The 21,238-nt window shown below is 37.1% G+C and overlaps 1 protein-coding gene across 1 annotated transcript in view; it reads left to right on the top strand.

The window, feature by feature from the left end:
* ESR1 (estrogen receptor 1) overlaps positions 1-21,238 on the top strand; it is a 104,168-nt gene that overhangs the window by 35,719 nt on the left and 47,211 nt on the right. The window contains exon 3 of the mRNA XM_009999962.1: positions 5,229-5,345. Within this exon, the coding sequence (XP_009998264.1) occupies positions 5,229-5,345 (117 nt within the window). The remainder of the gene's footprint in view (positions 1-5,228; positions 5,346-21,238) is intronic.

Below are 21,238 nucleotides of genomic sequence, written 5' to 3'. Positions count from 1 at the left end.
TGTCATTGCAGTTTTATTTGGACACTTGAACTTAAAATTGGTATTAACTTTTAATTTTACATACAACATTTGTTCATACTGTATTAGCATATGCAATGTCAAGGTGCATTTTTTTTTTTTTTTTTTTTTTTTCCTTTACTGTTTGTTTAAACTTTCCACTTGCTTTTTAGGCTATTCGTTTGGAGTTTCTGCTTTTCATCTGCAGTCTTCCCACTCATCATCTCTTGCTTGGCACCTTAAGGTGTGCATAGAATCACAGAATTTTTTTAATTGGAAGGGACTTTAAAGATAATCAAGTTCCAGCTCCCCTGCATGGGCAGGGACACCTTCCACTAGAACAGGCTGCTCAGAGCCCCATCCAACCTGCCCTTGAACACCTCCAGAGATGGACCCCCCACAACATCTCTGGGCAGCCTGTTCCAGTGTGTCACCACCCTTACACTGAATAATTTGCACCTGATCTCTAACCTAAATCTCTCTTCTTTCAACTTAAAACCATTACCCCTTGTCCTCTCACTGCAAGCCCCTGTAAAAAGACCCTCCCCAGCTTTCCTGTAGGCCCCCTTCAGGTACTGGAAGGCCACTATGAGGTCCTCCTGGAGCCTTCTCTTCTTCAGGTTGAACAGCCCCAACTCCCTCAGCCTGTCCTCATAAGAGAGGTGCTCCAGCCCTCCGGCCATTTTTGTGGCCCTTCTCTGGACATGTTCCAACAGGTCCACATCTTTCTTGTGCTGGTGGCACCAGAGCTGGATGCAGTATTCTAGGTGAGGTCTCACCAGGGCAGAGTAGAGGGGCAGAATCACCTCTCTCAATCTGCTGGCCACACTTCTTTTGATACAGCCCAGGATGGAGTTGGCCTTCTGGGCTGCAACTACTCATAAGAAAAAGGTAAAAACTCACAGGTTGAGATATGGACAGTTCCATAGGACAATATAAGGAGAGAAGAAGTAATAACAATAATATTAAAAGACTGTATGAAGCAAGCAATGCACAGTGCAATTCCTCACTGCCTGGAACCCAGTGTCTGGCCTCTTCCCAAACTGTGATTCCACTTTCCCCAGCCAATTCACCCAGTTTATGTAATGTTATGGTGTGAGTGGACATGACAAATTGTTGACATCTCTTAAGAGGAACTAGAGAGAGGGTCTTTAGGACCCTGGAGGACCCTGGAGGGTTGGAACAGGGAGGAGTCAGTATTCCCTCCTGTTTCCTGCCATACTCTAAAAGCCAGGAGAACTGGTAGCTCAGCCCCTTTTTCCTGTGCTTTTCTTTTTGTTTGGTGATGCTACTTGGAGGTTCTTCAACTTGCCATGTGCTCTGCAGAATCCAACTCTGTCAGGTGCTGTGAAGAGCCATGGGCCCCTCTCCTGAGGCGGCCTTGCTGCAAGGGCCTCTCACCTATCTGTTCCTGTGATCAATTGAGATTGTTTTGTATATGCTTGTACATATGTTTATATATATGTTCCTTACCCTATGTGTTACTCCTTTTTCCTGTGTTACAGTAAACTTGTTCCAGTTTTAATTTCCAACCTTTGAAGTCTCTCTTTCTTATTGCACTTTTATATTCCTTTGCAAGGATGGAGCAGGGGAGCATAATAGAGAGCAATTCTGCCCTCTGGTTTGAGGTTCATCCTGACCACTAAACAAGCAAGACACATGCCATGTAAAATATCCCCTTGGCTAGTTTGGGTCTGCTATTCTGGCTGTGTCCCCTCCCAGCTTCTTCTGAAAATTAACTCTATCCCAGCTGAACTCAGGACATTGTTATCTTCATTGCCATGGATATATTACTATGACCCCAATTTTCATCCTTCCTGGTGAAGTATAAAATTAATGCAGCTCTTCAATGGTGCAATTCAGTAAACCCTCAAGCATGTACTTAACTTCAACCATATATATACTGTGTTGGGACTACTTCTAGAAGCACACAGATGCTTAAATGTTATGCTGAATGTAGTAACACTTAACTTTAAAGAAATATGAAGTGTTTTGCTGACTGAAGCCTTCACAAACAAATAATCTGCCCACTCTGATTCAAGCATGCTCTGCTGTGCATACACCACAGCTCTCTGAGAACCCTTAGACTGACAGTGATGAGTATCTGCACATAAATACTAGACATATGACTCATGGTGATGAGAGAAAGTTAGACTGCATGTGCAGTAAGAGAAAGCTCTGATTATGACAGGCTGGGATAAAATAAACTCAAAATCTTCCTAATTTCTGCTATTAATCTTCTTGTTGACCCTTTGCTTCCTCATCTTCCCCCTCTCCATTATTGGTTGTTATATAGATTGTAATCTAAAATTAGTGCTTTCAGAAAAGAGACAGATCTTTGTACCATGTTCTGGAAAGACCTTAGCATATAGTGAAGTGCTATAAAAATACTTAATGTTATTTTTACTGTTTTAAAATGTACAATATGTGAGATATCATAAGAAGAACAGTCCACTCCTCCTCAAGCTCCTCAAATAGCTTCCTTAAACCCTTCATAGCTCAAGACAGTGCAAGAGGATTAAAAGTAAGGACTCTACCCTATTAAACTTATGGCCTTAAATTTTGTGTAAATTATCTAATAACTTATTTTAAACAAACCCAGTAAGACCACAGAGGCCAAGTGTCTTGTGCTTTTCCTTTATGATCCTCAGTGATCACTGAAGACATTTCTTTCTGTCAGTATTCTTCTATCTGTTCCACTTCTAGGGCACCCTAAGCTAGACTGCCCTGGTCTGTGTCCGTGCCTTGCAAAGGAAATTTCCTGTGACTGAATACTTGAAATCAGATGATATTGTGGAGAAGCAGGAAAGGTTCCTGTCTTCCTTCTTCTCTTTGTTTCTATCTTCTTCCCTAATTAATTTGATAATATTTTCCACTGTATAGTCTAATTCTGTACTTTTTTTCTGGTTGCTTACATCTTTGCCGGTCTCCTGAAGGCTTGTTGGTTAAACTGAACAAAAAATTATGAGAGATATTAAATGCATTTTCTTCTTCCAAGATTTACAGCAAGTATGTAGTCTAAACAATTACATTACTAGGGCACTCATAATCTGAAGAGGTATGCCCCTCACACACTTTTTCTGTTTATGTGTTCGAAACGGTACAATTTTTTTCTGTGAGATCTGGCAAGCACTTTGAAAGAGGAGTGGCTTGTCTAAGGTGCAGGTCATGTGCATGAAAAAAACTAATTGCGATAGCCTTTAAAGCTTATATTTAAGATAAAATTTTCAACGTAAAAATATGATTATACAAATCAAGTTAATTTCAGTAGAGACTGTAGCTCTATCAGAGAAAGGATTGGGGTTTTTTTGTAGTATTCTACAAACCAAATGCCTGTTCCCCATTGCTTGAGGTTTGCATAAGGAAATGCAGGTTCAGAGCAAAAGAAAAGATTATCACTCATTTAAGCACTGTGGAAAAGGATGGCTGCCCTGCTGATAGTAATTCCACTTGACTTGATTTTTGCATACTGTAACTGTTTTTTTTTTTTGGGAGTTGAGCATTATGAGAATCAACCAGTCCAGAAAAGCTGACAAGTGTGTGTTCAGCTTTGACCTATGTGGGAACATTTATCTGCTTATTTTACAGAGACCTAAATGGTGTTCTGAATTATTTGCTGAATTCATAGCCTGTGCCTATTTCCCTTAGGAATTTACTATTTAACTTCCCTAGGAAGATCAGATACTCTGTCCAAGTCTGTCTTTGTTTTTAAGAAGAGTAATTTAACTTTTCCGTCTTCTCATACTATTGCAGAGCTTGGCTTATAAAACAAGGCTGGTGATTGAGGTCAGGTGTTACAATCTTTTGCTGTTGTTCTGTGCATTTTCCAAAAAGCACAGCTTTCTGTTTTTCCCTGTACATATGGTATTATGGTTGAAGCTGTTTTCTGTCTGACTTTTTTTCTCCTTACATGTGAAGTGTTTTGAATCAGGTATAGAACAATCTGTATCCTACCAGAGGAACTGAAAATTAAAATGGTCTTTCATGCTGAGGTTGAGGGAATGTTTCTCTTCTACCTTTTTACCTCAGCCCCAGAGCAAAGCCTGTGGATTCAGATTTTTTCAGTATTACACTGCTCTGTCAAGTACAACTAAAAAATAATAATTCTGTCTATCTGACAAAGTGTGTAGTCAGCTGTCACCATTTTGACACATTTAAAGTTTGGCTCCTTATTTTGATTGGATCCGAATTATGTAGCATTAGAGAGCAGATGTTCCTGCTGTAATCTGATAGTGATTTTTACTCTATTTTCTAATTTCTAGTCAAGGATAGATGATTTGATGAGACCAAACTTTTACCCTACTCTACCTCCAGCTGATCCCTTGACCTGGAAGAAAGAACACACAGTTCTGCAGTAAAATTGTTTCATTGTGTGCTGTACCTTGGTTGTGTTTAGATTAATACAGAGCACCAATAGGATCATTTTGGATAGTGTATTTTGTCCTTGATAAACTTTGTCTATTGTTGGAAAATAATTTTGTAGCAGGCTTAAGCACACATTTTTAAGAGAAATTTGGAATAGAGGCTTGTTGACAATAACAAATTATGGCATGCTGAAAACATTTGTAATGAGAATTGAGATGTAGGGGATAATAATGAGCAAACAGAGCTTTGAAGAAAGTTACCAGTACCAAATTCAGTTGAATCATTTATAATGGCAAAAGCTTTTTGCATATATCAATAGACATGCAATTGTAATTAGAGACTGATTTATCTCTGAGATATAATTAATTAATAGCTGTTGCTTCTGTTTTATGCTGTTTGTTTCTTAACTGCTTCAGATTATGGAAGATATAAAAAAATGTTTGGTGCATAGACCTTTTTAATGCTATAAACCTCTAATGATCTTGTGCAGTCTGTTGGCTTAACATCAACACAGGCACATGGACCAGATGGCATTGTTTTTCTCAGGCTAAGTGCAAGGAATTCAAGGGATTTGTTCATATCAATCTATCCTCTTTTGTGACTGCTTTAATTGTTCATAGTTGTAATTATTCTAGAGAAGTTTTAATTTGTGTTTTTAATAGTACTTTTAAAGAACTTGTCAATAAACATATTGTGACTAGATGTTAGTTTCACTGTCTATCAAAATTGTTATGATGGATTGTGATGGCAACTTTACCTTCTTCCTGAGGTGTTGGAAGCTGCACAAAATAGTGAAAAATAAGAGAGTATTTTAGGTGGTTTTGTTATGTCTGTGTATAACTGTGTCCTTACTTCTGGTTTTACAGGGCACAATGACTACATGTGTCCTGCTACTAACCAGTGCACAATCGACAAGAACAGAAGAAAGAGTTGCCAGGCTTGCCGATTAAGAAAGTGCTATGAAGTGGGGATGATGAAAGGTGGTATGTACACAGCAATCAACAAATCCTCAGCCTTGGTGTCTACCTTCCTGTCTTTTAACTTCATTGGACAGGTGATATGGTTCCTAAAGGTGAAGGCAACTAATTTTATTGAGCTGAAGCATATTAAATCAGAGACATTAAAAAAAAATAAATTAAAAACTCCCAAATACCATTATTCTTCTCCAAATTTGCATAAAAATTAATAGGAACATTGACCTTGATGAAGTTGGGTTTCTTCTGTTAGTATTTTTAATTCATTATTTTTTTGGTCCCTCGTGGCAGGCTCCAGATCATGATGAATGAAACTTAACCCAAAATTTTGTAGAATTTTGCAGTTCAGTGTGAAAAGCACTGATATTCTCAGATAAGTCCATATTCATTAAAATAAACTTCTGAATATGTAATACTTCTTTTGTGAATTCTAGAAAGGAAAGTAAATTCCTCTGTTCCAGTACTATACACATATTTTATACGTGAATTATTTTTACCCAATTATATTAAAGGGTCACTCATTTTATAAAAGTAGAGATAAATGCCGCTTTCTTGGAACATTTTTTTTTGTAATAATGTTGTCAGGGAAGAAGAATCAGACATTGGATGTTTAGGCTGAAGTCACTTTGTTTATATACACAGTGTGTAACTTTTGGAGGCAAAACTGTGAATACATTACAATACTGAAAAATTGCTACGGTGTGTTCTTAGGTGGAAGAGGTTTAATGACATAGTTTACCATGATCATGATACCTGCCTTTATCCTCTGTGTTACACTACCTTATTTTTGTCAAAGGCAGACAGAAGTTAGCTATTTTTTATATTTTGAAAAAGAAAAGCTCCTAAGAATTACGAGTATTTAAGAACAGGAAATCATAGTGTCTCATATTTGCTGTAAAGCAGAAAAAAACCTTGTTGTAGCTTTATTTAAACCTATTTCTGTAGGAAAATTTAGCAAACTAGTAAGTGCTAAGAAGAGAAAGGATTAGAACCCATGTCTTATGTGTGAAAGGAGCTAATCGTTAAATTACATATTGGTTCTCCCTTTCTCTGTCATACCTAATGGTTACTTGGGCAAGAGAGAGGAGTGCTCATCATGTTTATCCTTCCTACAACAAAGGATTGTTTATAAGTCATAGATTCAGAGAATCATAGAGTACTTTGGGTTGGAAAAGACTCTGAAAATCGTCTAGTTCCAACCCCTGTGCACGGGCAGGGAAACCTCCCATTCAACCAGGTTGCTGAAAGCCCCATCCAACCTAGTCTTGAACACTTCCAGGGATGAGGCATCCACAACCTCTCTGGACAACCTGTTCCAATGTCTCACCACCCACACAGTAAAGAATTTCTTCCTAATATCTAGCCTATCTTCAGAGGGTTCAGTCTGTGTGGTAAAGGTAGACCAAGTCTATAATTCTTTGCAGAAAGAGTAATGGTGAAAGAGTAAACAAAAATTAGTTGCTGCGCTTTGAGGTTGAATCTGTATTTTTCTCAACTCAAAGATTAGGCAAGAGCTGAGGATGATTTTGTTAATCTCAGTTTTGGGATACAAGTAGGAGGAAGGTGTCAAATCTCTTTTTAGTTCTAACACAACAGTAGCTGATTTTTTAAATTAAGATTTAGTTTATGGATCTGGAGTTTTTTATATTTCTGTCTTAACATCTTGGTGGAACTCTTTAAGATAAAATGTATATAGTTAATATCACAGCTATGGTCTGGAGAAGTTAAAGTTTCAGATAAGACAAACTAAAGTCAGAAAATCCTGTATGTAAATTTGCCATGCAGCTTTATCTTTGACTGTTGTTCATATGGCAGACGATAGCTAAGCGATATCATTATGTTTTATGTTGATGATGCTAAATTGTTCATTCACATTTTAATCTATTTATATATTTAATTAATGATCCACTGTACCAGTTTGATGTTTTTCATATCTCTAATATACATTTTGTAATAGGTTTTTCACTGTTCCATACATAATTGTTTAAATCACATAAAAATTGCACAGAATGCTCAAATAGCTCAAATAGCATAGATTACAGAAGTCCAAAAAAGACTGCAATTTTGACCAAATTTTCATTCTCATATAGATATTCAGGAAATGTTTTTTTGTACAATGGCCCTCGCTTGAGTAAAATTCTGTGGATTGCATCCTTTCCTTTTACAATGCTGTAAGATTTCTGTAGTTAGTAGAGCAACTGGCAGTTAAAAAATTGTCAGTGTGGCTTTTTGGTTGTGGTGGGTTTTGGTTTTTTTTTGTTTGTTTGTTGTGTTTAGTTTTTTTTTCCCTGTTTCTTTGGTGTGGGGTTTTTTTTGTTTGCTTGTTGTGTTTTGTTGTTGTTGTTTTATTGGTTTTCTTTGTTCTTAAGCTTAGCTCACAATTTCAAAACGAGATCAGGTGCATAATTTCTGCCTGCTCCAATAGGACCACTTGTAATGCTCTGAAGTCCATCATGGGTTCACAGACAAGAGTTTAAGAATGTTTATTTTATGAAGTCTGGGAAAAAATTCTTGAGGTTCACTTGCAGGTTTTAACTCTGGCATGCCTGCAGATGAAGTATTCAAGAAAGGTAATGCCAATGTAGGATGAAGGAAATCATTTCAGGTTTTGCTGGAGTCATAACCAATCCTGTATTGTCCATGGGAGAAAGAAATCCTTTTCTTCAGAGAGTACTTGACAGTTGTCACATTTCTCTCTGATGAAGATAATGGTGAAGAGTTTTGGTATGCCATCTGGTTAATGTTAACTTTGAAACATTTTTAAATGTTTTTGGTTGTTATTTGTTTTCCCTGAGGATATGTCTTAAGCTTTTGTGTTGGTAACACTTTTCTTCAACACATGTGAATCACATAGTGCTGTGGTTTTCTCATGGTCCACACTTTTCTCTAATAACTCAGAGTTCTCTTGATTGAAGCTTCTAATTTAAATAATCTCCTTTTGTTCATACTGAAGGATGTGCCTGTTTAAAGGCATTAATTCTATCATACATTTGAAAAATACTCCGTTGTGTCGTATCTTGATTTGATAGCTATTTCCACGATTTGCTTATGATGATACACCTTTTAGACAGTGGAAAACAGCAGTAATCTTTCTTTTCTTTAAATTTCAGTTTTTCTCCTGCACTGGATAAACTGAGCATTCTTAATAAATTGTCAAAGCTGCTAACTTGTAAATTTTATCTGTCATTTAAATATAGAGCAATATTTGATATTAATGACTGAGTTTCAGTAAATATGAGCTAGATAAACTATCTCATTTAATTTTAAACATAGGTTATGAGCTATGGTTGGTGAGGTTTTTCTCACAGAAGGTCATTCAATGCAGCATAAAAAAGTTCATACATAGTTTTAATAGGGTGGACACACTGAAATATGTTTTTGGGGCTTCATTCAGAAAAAAATGCAGGCTTCAAGTGGCTCTTGAGCTGTGCTGTAGGAACATTTGAGTGTCTGTGGAAATGTTTTTGTATTTTTCATCCTGCTGTTCCTTCATCTTTTAAAAACTTTTTTCAATACTGAAGAGTTCTTTCTCTCCTCTTATGTTTGCTAGTGTTTCCTTCTGCATCTGCTGCTTTTCTGCTTCAAGAGACAATTAGACTTTCAGAATCTCTGCTGATGTAGTTGGCATCTGAGTCAGAATTCATAGCTGTTATATTTTGTCCAAATGCTTCACTCGGTCTTTCTGAATAAGCCCAAAAGACCTTAAAATTATATGTTCTTGTTTAGCAATAAGTACACCCACTGTGCACCCAGTGTTTGTACCTGAGGATAAAGCAGTCACATGGAATAAGCTCCTTGGCATCTCCCTCTTTCTTCTGGCCTGAGTTAGAGGAAGGAGTAGCCATTTAAAAACAAACAAACAAACAAAAAACCCACAAAAACCCCCAATTTTTTATCTACTGAAGGTTGTTTCTGTTTTGGTTTGGAGAAGCATACTCCAATTTACCGTTTCAAGCAATGGAGGGGTACAGCTTCCAAATGGAGTTTTTACAGTGGTTGCAGTCCTGAAACTCCAGCCATATATATGGTCCAGGTGATCTCTGCTCCAGTGCAAATCTAGTTTTCAACTTCTTTATTTTAATGGCTTTCTGATAACTTGGCTCTGAAGGACCTAATTCTCTGAAATTAAAAACACGTTCTTTTTATTGTTATATTTTAATTAAGTATTTTTGTAGTGTAGTAAATGAATGGGGATTTCTAGTTACTAGCATTCTATATTCTCCCTCTCTCATGTGACAAGGCAGATTTAGCATCAAATTCTTTGTAGCAACAGAGTACAAGTGGAACATTTGCCTTTTAGCCTTTACACACTTAAACATTGCTAATTAAGATTTTTTTGTTGTTGTTGTGATGCTACTTGGGTATAGATACAGCAATGAGACAGAACCCATTGAAATTGCTGATTCATTTTAAATGAAGTCTAGAATCCTTGCTGTGTCTCCACCTCTGTCTGCTACTTGTTCATATTACCAGTACCTCAGGGTGTCACTGTGCATTCACTGGTTTTGTGCAAGCCTGTGCTGGTCAGAACAGCAGGTATCTTCTCCTTGATGATCTTGAGAAATTCGTAGAGTACTAGAGCTTCTGGTTCTTCACTTGATTAGCCATTTACATTTCAATTCTAGCACTGTCAATCCTTATATATCAGGCCAAATAGCTTCCATATCCTAATTAAATTATCTGATTTCTAAAAAGTAGCAGTTAGAATTTCTTGTTGTCTTGAGAATTATATTAATGGTCTCATACTCCTAAAAATACTTGTTTTTTCCAAATCATGTTTGACTTAATGGTTCCTGTACCAGCTATATGGTGATCCCTGAAATACCTATAGCTTCACTAAGCCAAAACTTAGTATGATTTGTGCAGGAGTGTCAGCACTGAAAGGGACTCAGTTGAATGATGGATTGATTGGATTAATTGAACTTCTCTTGCTTCTCTTCTACATGTTTTCTGATTCTCTTTAAGCACTCGCTATGAATGCTAAAATACACATTAGGGTGAATCACATCTTGCACCTTTGTCTGTAATTAGTAGATCATTGTTTCTGAAACTGAGTTCTGAATAGTCATTAGAGAACCAAAATTACATTTGTCTGCTCGTTAACAGCCTTTTTCATCACCAGGACTTAAAAAACTTTACATGGAAGACTGGTATTATGACCTGTAATATAACAGTTGGGAATACTGAGGCACTGTGGTATATTGTGTGTTTTGATCACTGAGCAAACCAATGGCAGAGCCAGAAGCTGAACCAGAATATCTAAATGCAAGCCCTGGACCCTGCATCCTCTGGATGTGGCTTCTCTCTCCCTTTCGTTTTATTTGAATAGAAGGTAGCCATGATTGTAGAGGAGAAAAAAGACCCAGTTTGGAAAAGGATGTGAGACATTTCTTTTGAAAAACACTCACAGTATCAGGATAGAGCATTCATCAGCCTCTCAGGAACAGAAAAAAAAATTGCAACATCCAGGTGCACAGACCAAATTAAAATCTGTTATTTATTTATACTGTTGAGTGTCTAGACATCCTTGTCAGAAACCAGGCTATTAAGCAATGTCACTTGAGGCAGGTCTGTTCAAGACTAAACATTAAATTCTGATTAATTTTTTTAGAAGATTTCAGACAATGTTTCTAATTTAAAGTAATTGTAAACCCACCTGGGTTTTCAGCACAACTTAGATTCCTGTTCGATTTTCTAAAAGAGAAATGGATACAAAATAAAGAGGCTGATCGTCTGAATCACATTCAAAAGAAGTAATTCATTAAGTGCATAAAATATGAATTTTGAAAGTGATGTGGCTTTTCTGAGACCAAATAATGTATTTATATTGAGAAAACCAAAAAGAAAAGTTCTCAAAATCACCTTGGAAAGACCATCATACCAAAATACATTATAATATTGGGACCTACATTACAGTCATACCTTCAGCGATCTTCATCTATTAAAAATCTATCAAGAATGTAGTTAGTGTAATCTACTTGTATACAGAAGCTACAGTGACCTTGTGCTTTAGAGGAAGCTATAGGACTTTATTTCATTTCCAATGAAGCATTAGAAAACTTGAATTCAATGCACATGTGCCTAGTGAGGTCTATCCACAATGCAAAATGACTGTTAAGGGGTGATTAGGAGACAGCAACCTTTCTTGCATCCACATTTAATCTTTGAAGCTAGTTGCACTTAGATGACACACAGGTAAAGGACGTAAGGGACCTGTTGGCTTGTTCACAATGTTTTCCTTTTGCAATAATTTTCTTTTGCCAACTGCAGCAATGACACCAAAGTGAGTCTGGACTGAGTCCCAGAGCTCTTCTTCAGAAGTTTTGTAAACCTGTCCTGTACTGGGACTTTTGAGAGAGCCTTTTGGATTTCTGGCCTCTTCGACTCTCACTTAAGTTTCAGAAAGATTCCCCTGCTCCCCATATAAAAGGTTTCTGGCATAGAAAAAATTATTGTCTTCCTTTGTGAACACTGGTGTTAAGGGTTTGTGTTCTCTGCATGCTCCTTTGATCACCAGTTGGGCTACAGACTTTCTGGCTTTCTGAAGGATGTCTTCTTATTTATAATCTTTTTTACTTACCACATGCGTTTAGTCTTTTATTCTCAAGTGGACTTTGTTTTACAAAACACCAGATGTACCTCCTCTCTGGGAATTTTCATCGTAATTCTGATGAGGTAGATCAGTCTTGAAGAGAAGGTGTTTACAAGCACTTTTGAAATACTCCTTTGGCAAATGGACAAAGTTATAGGCTGGTAATGCTGCAATGCTATGCTTGTGTATAGAAGAGTCTCTTATCATCTGCGGTCTGCTGATGAGGAACAGAATTGTGGACAAAGAGCCACAGGTTCAAAGGTTGCTCCAGACTGGGAAGTGAGCTGGTAAACCATTTACCATTTGGCAATGAGTTGCCAAAACTAATCATAACTCCATCTTTTTATTGTCCTCTTAGAAAAAACAAACAAACCCAAAAGACATTCCTTTCTTCCTGCTATGACTGTTTTTGTTGAGTGTAGCCACAAACTGTTGATTGCAGCAGGGGGTTTCAGCACTGTTTCCATGCCTTCCTCACACTCACTATGACCTCTTTTCCTCCAATACAATTACGAGCCATTCGTAATCCTGCTTAATTTAGGTGTTGCAGTCTTTTCCAGTGCATAAATCTGGCTTTCCCATAAATTTCCATCAGCTCTCTTCTGAACCTGTTCCTTACAGTACAGCCATAGTAGCTGTTTTGCAGGAATGAAAAGGAAGCAGTAAAAGGAATAGCCTGCATTACCCAAGAGCCAACACAGGGAAGAAAAGGTTCAAAGCTAAAAATCTATTTCTGAGCGAATGGTTTTTAAGTAGGAGCTTCTTCCTGGGGTTAAAAGTTACTTATTTTGCAAATTTTTTCATGTAAGACATGAAACAAGGCTGATATGAATGACATGCTTATGTGCTTGCTGCCTAGAAACTGAACTCTGGTTCTCCAGTTCTGGCACGTAACATGACTTCATGTTTTGACTTGCCAGGTTTCCGAATCTACTTTGTTTCCACTAGTTTAAATGCTTGAAATGCCACCTGAATAACTGTCAAATACAGAGTAGAGGTCAATCTGTAGAGCACTGGCTATTGGAAGGATTTGCAGAGTGCTGTTCATGTACCATTAGTGGTACAGCTCAAAGTTATGTTTCAATGACTTTTGAGTAGTAATTGCATTATGCCCCTGACTGGGGCAGTGACTGATGTTGTTATCACTACCTGAACGAACTGTGTGCGCAAACTGTAGGATGGCAAGGCCTTGGTAGTAATGGAAAGACAGCAGTAGTGGAACATTTCCTGTGTTGTTTATGGGGTTTCTAAGCAGTTAGGGAGCAAAAAAGTTAGATATTGTAAAAGAAATGATGCTTTTATATTATTTGAAATATTCAGTCTAATTAATATTTAGTCTAACAGCATGCTGCTTCTCTGATACTACTGTGTCAAAAAGCGGGCACAGAATTTCACAGTTCATGGATTTGTTATTTCCCTCAACTTCCACCCTAAACCTGATATCTTCTGGTAACCTAAGGAATTAGATAATCTAAAATGCAATTAGAGTGACTGTATGTTTTTCTTGCAGCAGTACAAAGCTACCGTGCCATTATTCAAATTGTGACTCTATGTAAACACTGATATTAAAACCATCATCTGTTAAAACCATCATCTGTTATTTTCTGTATTCCCCAAGGCTCAGTGCTAGGGCTGCTCCTGTTCAACATCTTTATTGACTTGGATGAGGGGATAGAGTGCACCCTGAGTAAGTTTGCAGATGACACTAAGTTGGGTGGGAGTATCGATCTGCTTGAGGGTAGGGAGGCTCTGCAGAAGGATCTGGACAGGCTTGATCAATGGGCCAAGGCTAATTGTATGAGTTTCAATAAGGCCAAATGTTGGGTCCTGCACTTTGGCCACAAAAACCCCAGCAGTGCTACAGGCTTGGGGAGGAGTGACTGGAGAGCTGCCCAGCACAGAGGGACCTGGAGGTTTGACTGACAGCTGGCTGAACATGAGTCAGCAGTGTGCCCAGGTGGCCAAGAATGCGAATGGCATCCTGGTCTGCATCAGGAATAGTGTGACCAGCAGGACCAGGGAGGTTATCCTGCCGCTCTACTTGTCCTTGTTGAGGCTGCACCTCGAGTACTGTGTGCAGTTTTGAGCACCACAGTATAGGAAAATCATTGAGGTGCTGGAGAGGGTGCAGAGAAGGGCAACTGGGCTGATGAGGGGTCTGGAGAACAGGTCTTATCAGGAGAGGGAGCTGAGGGTGCTGGGGCTGTTCAGCCTGGAGAAGAGGAGGCTGAGGGGAGACCTCATTACCCTCTACAACTGCCTGAGAGGAGGTCGTGGTGAGGTGGGTGTTGGCCTCTTCTCCCTAGTGACCAGTGATAGGACATGAGGAAATGGGGTCAAGTTTCACCAGATGAGGTTCAGACTGGGTATCAGGAAAAATTTCTTCACAGAAAGAGTGGTGAGGCATTGGAACAGGCTGCCCAAGGAGGTGGTGGAGGCACCATCCCTGAAGGTGTTTAAAAAAACGGGTAGATGTGGTGCTTCGGATGATGGTTTAGTGGGCACAGGGATGTGGAGCTAACAGTTGGACTTGATGATCTTAAATGTCTGTTCCAACCTTAATGATTCTATGGTTTTATGATTTTTTTAAAAGCCTTTCTATTGTCACCAAACCATAATGTGGAAGCCTTAACTGTGTCTACAGATAAATGGTTTGTTGACTTGCACCAGGGCTAGCACATAGCACATACTAGAAAATTAACTTCTACTGTGCCTGAAGTGTTAGATTGAAATGTTTGTTAAGTCATGCACACATACCAACATGAGATGAGTAAGGTTTACTGATGGTGACTGAGATGTTGCTTTCAACTTTCTTGCTTGGTCACTGTGTGATGTTCAGTTTTTGTACATAAATTTTAACAATTTGGGTTTTTAAGAAGTTAAAAATTTATGAGTAAAAGACCCCTGAGCTCTTCTGAAAAAAAGTTAATAATTAACTTGAATGGTGTACATCACTTCTTCAAGTGTATTAGTCATGAAAAACTATACAGGCAGCAATCTGGTAGTTGTATCCTGGTTATTAAATATATCCTAGAAACATTAACTAATCCTGTTCCCCAGATCAGTTTGATTGTGTTCTCCACTTCAGATTTCTGTAAACTATCTTTCTAGATTAGTTTTTCGTATTACCTGTTATACTGTCATGATTCTAGCCAATAATCAGGTGACAAGACACTGTTATCCCCTCATTGTCCTCCCAGGGGAAGATAAAAAGGGGAATAATGGAAGAGAGAAGTTAAGGTTGGAAAAAAACCCAAACACAACTAGAATAGGTTTAATGAAGTAGTAATAATTATGATGAAGGTGAATTACAGATATATATAAATACGTAAATACAGAACCCACACTTCTCAGTTGGTGATTACTTGCTGACCAGAAATGTCCCAACAACAGATGGGGTTGAGAGAGACAGAGAGAGGAAAAGTTTTTCTTCATCTCCCTCATTCTCCTGCAAGTATCAGCTCCAGAGGTGGAGTGAAAGCTCTCACCAGTTACCCTTTTTTCCCCCAAAATATTCTCTCAGTAGGTATAACAAAATCTTACTTATACAAAGCATATGTAATAACATAATTCTTTGTTTATGAAATGGAAAATAAACCCTTCTTTTCCCAATAGCTGTTATATAGCTGTTCCTAGGATAAAATACTAGAGACTAGAGACATACAGTCTAATCCCACTGTATGAACCTGAAATTCTGAAGTCAAACGCTGTGCCACTTCTGGTTGCTCAGCCTGTGCTTCCTGCATTTGTCTTGGAGATATTGTGATTCATTTGATTGTTTTGCATACAGAGAGTTAAAAAAGAAAGTGCTTCAGAAGTGAATATATTTTTATGGTCCAGCTACACAATTATAACTAACTTTTAGATTTCTTGAAAAAAGGTGGTAATTTTAAATTACCTTAGTTTTGTGTTGCTGGAAGGTTTCTTTTTAAAAAAACAACTAAACAGCATTGGAATAAGCCAGTTTTACTGAACTGGATATTCTGAGGAAAATACTGCAGCTGCAGCATCCTTATCACTTATTGTACAACAAGAGATATTGTTCCTGCCTAACTTCACAATTTGTGTAATTACTGACTTATATTTTTCTATAAAATAATAGAGTTATGTTCTCTCCCAAACCAGAACAGTGTTGTCAAGTGATTTGTGTGGGTCACTCAATATCAGCTGAAATTAAATTGATAGAAAATAAATTTCTGTGTATGATACATACAGTAATGATGTATATTAATTAAGTATGTTAATAGTTGATTAAAGCTGCAAAGTGAAATTCTCAAGTGATAGCAAACACAGAAATTATTGGTGTGGCTGATATTGAACCACCTTATGGTATGATCTTAATACTATATTTTGCCCTCCAGAAACTTGCAAAAGTGATTCTGTTGCCACTGTTAAATATGTATCATGACACTGGTAACTGATGTTGCACATTTTTTGCAAGGTGAAGCACAGAGACATATTTCAAACAGAAACTTATAGAAAGTCCAAATATTTTTAGATTGTGGACATTGCTCAGGGCTGACGTCTCCCCTTTTCTGAGGTGATCCAGATCACAAATCAAGGAGAGTTTGTGATTGTGAGTCTGGGCTCCACATATAATAGGCATGGAGCCTTCTCAAGGACTGATGACAACAGATGTAGGTGGTCAAAAAATGGATTGCTGAAAATCTCAGTATTAAAATGCAGTTAGAGGTCTAGACCTCTTTAGACTTTTGAGGCCATTTTCATAAAAAAATAAAATAAAATAAAAATATATATTAGGGAATGGGTTTTATTTTTCTGTGTTTGCAGGTAAACAAGATAAAGTTTAATATACTGTTCACCTAAGAGTTTTTTGACCTTCAAATAAATGTATTCTTTGTAGCAAATAACAAGTTTTTGCTTGCAACTGTTGGAAATACGTTCAGAACTCCAGCAGAAATGAAGTGAAGCATGAAGTGATGGGTTAATAAATAGGCTGCAAGTGAATAAGCTTCACAAGGACAGGCAGATACAGTCTCCATATTAGTAGCCACCCTTCCTGTGAACAAGCAGAGTGAATGTTGTGCATATGGGGGAAAGAAAATATGGTGGTATTTTCCATTTTTTGTATCATGTTAATGAAAATAGCACAATAAATATTCCAGATTGCAGATGTGTGTTGCAAGCAAGACAATAAACAATAGCTGTTCTGTTTACTTGCAGTAGGAAGGACATAAAAACATCTTGACTGTTTCAGTTTTATCAAAGAACCAGTTATTTTCAGTCTTAGTGCAAAGAAAAGTTTATTGGGTTTTACCAAATGTGTTCCCATTTGTTGCAAACAATAAACATTCATTACTTGACAAATTGACAGTATTTCTAACAATAAATTGAAGAATATGTAAAACAGTTCATAGGAAATATATTTAAGTAGACTAGAATTTGGTATTTTGCATGTATCTTTAAATCTAAAATGCATAATTTTATGGTTCACACAGAGCAAAGCAAATTTTATTCTATTTGTTTTCCTCCTCTTCTTCCTCTAAATATTCTAGAATATTTTATATAATACTGAAGATATAAAGGTGGAGTTTTGTTCTTAGCAGTAGGTAGGAAGAAGCTGACTATTGGATGGCTGAGATTCAGTATTCATCCAATAAATTCATAATTTAGGATTTCTTTTTAATGACCTGGAATTTATTTTTTGTTTTGTTTTAGTCACATGTTGCAAAACACTAGTGAAACTTGTAATTTTGTTAACATGGCTTCCGTGGGCCATATGCAATTGTATTGCTAATCAGGTTCTACTGACTGGAGTATACAATTACTCAGCAGTGGTGAAGCCTGCATCCATATCTAGAAGATGGACTGAATTTGTATATGAGGCTGTATTAAACTGCCTTTGAAAATCTTGACTCTTGTAGCTTTAAAACTCAAGTGGAAATTATTTTAGAGCTTTTGCAAGTTATATAGTACTTCCATTTTTGGTAGAGTATTGTTTTTCATAACATTTGGCATTTTTATTGGCTGAACTGTGGAATCAAAATTAATGCATTCATATATTTAAAAAAAAACACCGTACAGGATCATTGCACTTTTGACAGTGAAATTGTAGCTTGATATAGCTGTCTTTTTTTTTTGGAATTAGTGACTGTGAATCATTATTATTTCTTTTTAAAAGAGATAAAATTTGATCAAGCTGAAGGAGATTTGGAGGCACTTGTGTTTTTTTGAGAGATACTCACTCCTATTTGGTCCAAGAAAATGAATAATAAAATCACTATGCTGCTTGTCCATCTAGGGTTAGGTGAAGATTTAGAACTAATTTCTATAACTCTCCAATGAGTATGATGCTTACACAAAGATCTTTCTGACTGTGATCATAAAAACTGCTGATGTGATGCTTTAGGAATGCATAATCTTACTGATTTTATTTTTTTTTCAGATCTGGTCTCTACAAAATCTACTGTAGGCTTGCTATGTTTGGTTGGATGGTGATTTTTTTAAAATCCTGAAATAAAAATGCAAGAGTAAATTGTTGGGGAGGGGCATCTCCTCCAAACTGGCTGTGTTCAACTTTTCTCAGTGACTGCACCACTTTTTTTTTTCAAGGTGAATGAGAGCCAGTGGGAAGCTTGCAGATGAATTTAAAATAAAACTGTTATCTTATTTAGAATCTACTTGATTTGTAGGCAGCTAAATGTGCTTACATTTGCCACATTCCCTCTGTTTTGTGAAATTCTCATCACATCGTTGTTTTACTTAACAAGACAGGTCTGGAATAAGTAAAAATCAAAACAAAAAAATCCTTTCTGATCTTTCAGTAATCTATGCCATGGAGACTTAGGCCAGAGGCTCTCTATTTGTATTTATTAACCCCTAATGGATCCCTTCCTCCATCAAATTTAGCCTACAGCTTTCTAACATATACCAACTTCTAATGTATTCACACTTTCATCTTTGTTTGTTCATGATGTGAAAAATAACTTCTTGTCTGTTGAGTGGGGTAGTTTCATTTGATACCATCTTGTATTAGAAGAGAAGCATCTGTGTGTGTACTTTATTCATCTTCTTGCTAATCCCAATTTTGTAGTCTTATATCTGGCTTACAGGCCAAGAACGCTTAATCAGCTTGTTTCTTGCACCAAACTTGCTTCACACTTCAGATCATCTAACTTCTCTTTCTCTCATCCCTTTTTCATTTCTTTTATCTCTCTCTTTAAACTGAGCAGAACAGAACTACACAGAAAGTTCCTTTTAGTGTGTGCCTCATGAGTTAATAAAATCTGTGATTTATGAAGATGGTCTGTCCTCCCTTCTTCTCCTAGTAATTTCTACCCTTCTATTTACTTTCTAAACGAACTTATCTGAAGTTTTTATAGTATTATTCTAACCCCAAGATCTTGTTTCTGAATCATGTCAGTTCTGAGTCCATTTATTTATGAGAATGTTGAAAAGTACAGGCCCCAAGGATACTTTTAACTCTTCAAAAGGAAACCGATAGATGTAGATGTGTATGAACCATGTGGCTTTGTTCACCTGACTGTGTCTGCATGATTCACAGGGCAATTTTAATTGAAAAACAGTGCATTGATATAAAACCTACAGCAAAAATACCTGTTACAGGTGGAACATAAATCCTGTTGAGTATTGCAATGAAGTAAGCTACTAATGCAAATAACTTTAAAATGGCATTTTGCCAAATCAAGCCTTACAATTTTTTCTTAATAGCGAGAATCTCCCCCTCCTCTCCTAAAGAGAAACAGTGTAGTCATAGGAAAAACTGGTGAATTAATTGGTGTTGCTAAAGGAAAAATGAAAGCATCAATGCATTTGAGACTTTTTGGCTTAAAACTAGACTAATGGGAAAATGTAGAGAGGTTAAGTAGTAGGAGTGATGAAAGATTTATTGAACTCACTTCATCTGGAAAGATAAATAGAATAGAATTAGGAGGTCTGCCATATTTTGAATTAAGTAAGTGCATAGTAATTAATTTTCAAGTACTAATTCAATGGAAATATCACCATATTCAAAGAAAGAGGCAAACAGACTTAAAGGTCCTCTCTGTTCCTTTGAGACTGGGAACAGACACCTGCTGGTATTATCCAACACTTACGTGAAACAATATTGAATGTGAGATGAAGATGTTGCTAACAAAGACTGGGAATCTGAAGTTTTAAAATTTTGTGGTGAGAAAAAAGCTGAGCAAATGTTGTGTTTCCCACTCCCCTACACATCAGAAAGACCAGTACTGATCACTTGTGAGTGTCAGCATTTCTCAAAGTTGTGTTTTGATTTGGTTTGGGTTGGTTTTTTGATTGTTTGCTTTATAAATTGCTCTTTCTTCTCTGTTTCTTAAATTCATTACTTCCTCTTTTTCTATAGGTACTTCTTTGGATTTTCAGACTGGTACTAGTACTCCTTTCCATATTGCATGAGAAATCCAGAATAAGCCCCATTGGAAGCTGCCTTCTCCTCATAGCTCAATTCCTTGTGTGCTTTCCTTATTACTTGCTTGTCCCTCAACCCCATTTGATGATTGATTTAAGCTTTTAACTCAGCCTCAAAATGCCTGTTCCTCCTCCACTCAGAGCCAGACTTAATCTTCCCTCTATGGTTGGAGTGCACGTGGCCTTTATCATTATATTTTTCTTGTAACCTCTCCACAAAGGGAGATTTTGTTCCACTGTAAGGTCTTATGTTGTTTTTCTCCTTGCTATGGCTGACTTGATAATATCCCAAGGTTCAGGGTCATACAGTGCTAAGCACATTGCAGAAATGTGCAGTAATGACAAAGGTGGTTTCTGTTGCAGATATTACAGCCTTTTTACAGTAGGTCTCCCACATTAGATTCTGAGGTTGCAATATCCTTTTATTCTGTTTATCTACTTGTTTGATATTCTTATTATCTGTATCAGCTCATTTTATAATGGGAACTTTTTTGATTATTTTAATGTAACTATGAAGATGGCAGGCTCAGTAATAGGATGATGTTGAATTAAAATAATTGATGAACTTGAGCAAAATTTCTTGGCTAGTTTTTGAGAGCTACTTCTCTGATCTGTCTGGCCCACCTAGCTCATTAAGTTACCACTGATCATTTGCAGAAGAGTTGTCTGCTAAATGTTGGGACATACTTTGAAGTTTGTGCTGTAAATAAAAATTTATTTACTCCCCATTACTGACTTTCCTTTGTGGGGCTAAGGCAGCTATACAGTGTCACTAGTCTAGAGGCCTGTGTAAGCCCAACTGAGCAGGATTTTAGGAAGGAGTGCACAATTCCTGACACTATACTTTAAAAAACAGTTTTTCTCTCCAGCTACCGATTCCATCTATAGAAAAAAGTCT

This window comes from Chaetura pelagica, unplaced genomic scaffold (assembly GCF_000747805.2).
Source record: "Chaetura pelagica isolate M959 unplaced genomic scaffold, ChaPel_1.0 scaffold135, whole genome shotgun sequence".
In the NCBI taxonomy this organism is placed as follows: Eukaryota; Metazoa; Chordata; class Aves; order Apodiformes; family Apodidae; genus Chaetura; species Chaetura pelagica.
The sequence above is the reverse complement of the archived record's forward strand: the minus strand, read 5'-3'. Positions and strand labels throughout refer to the sequence as shown.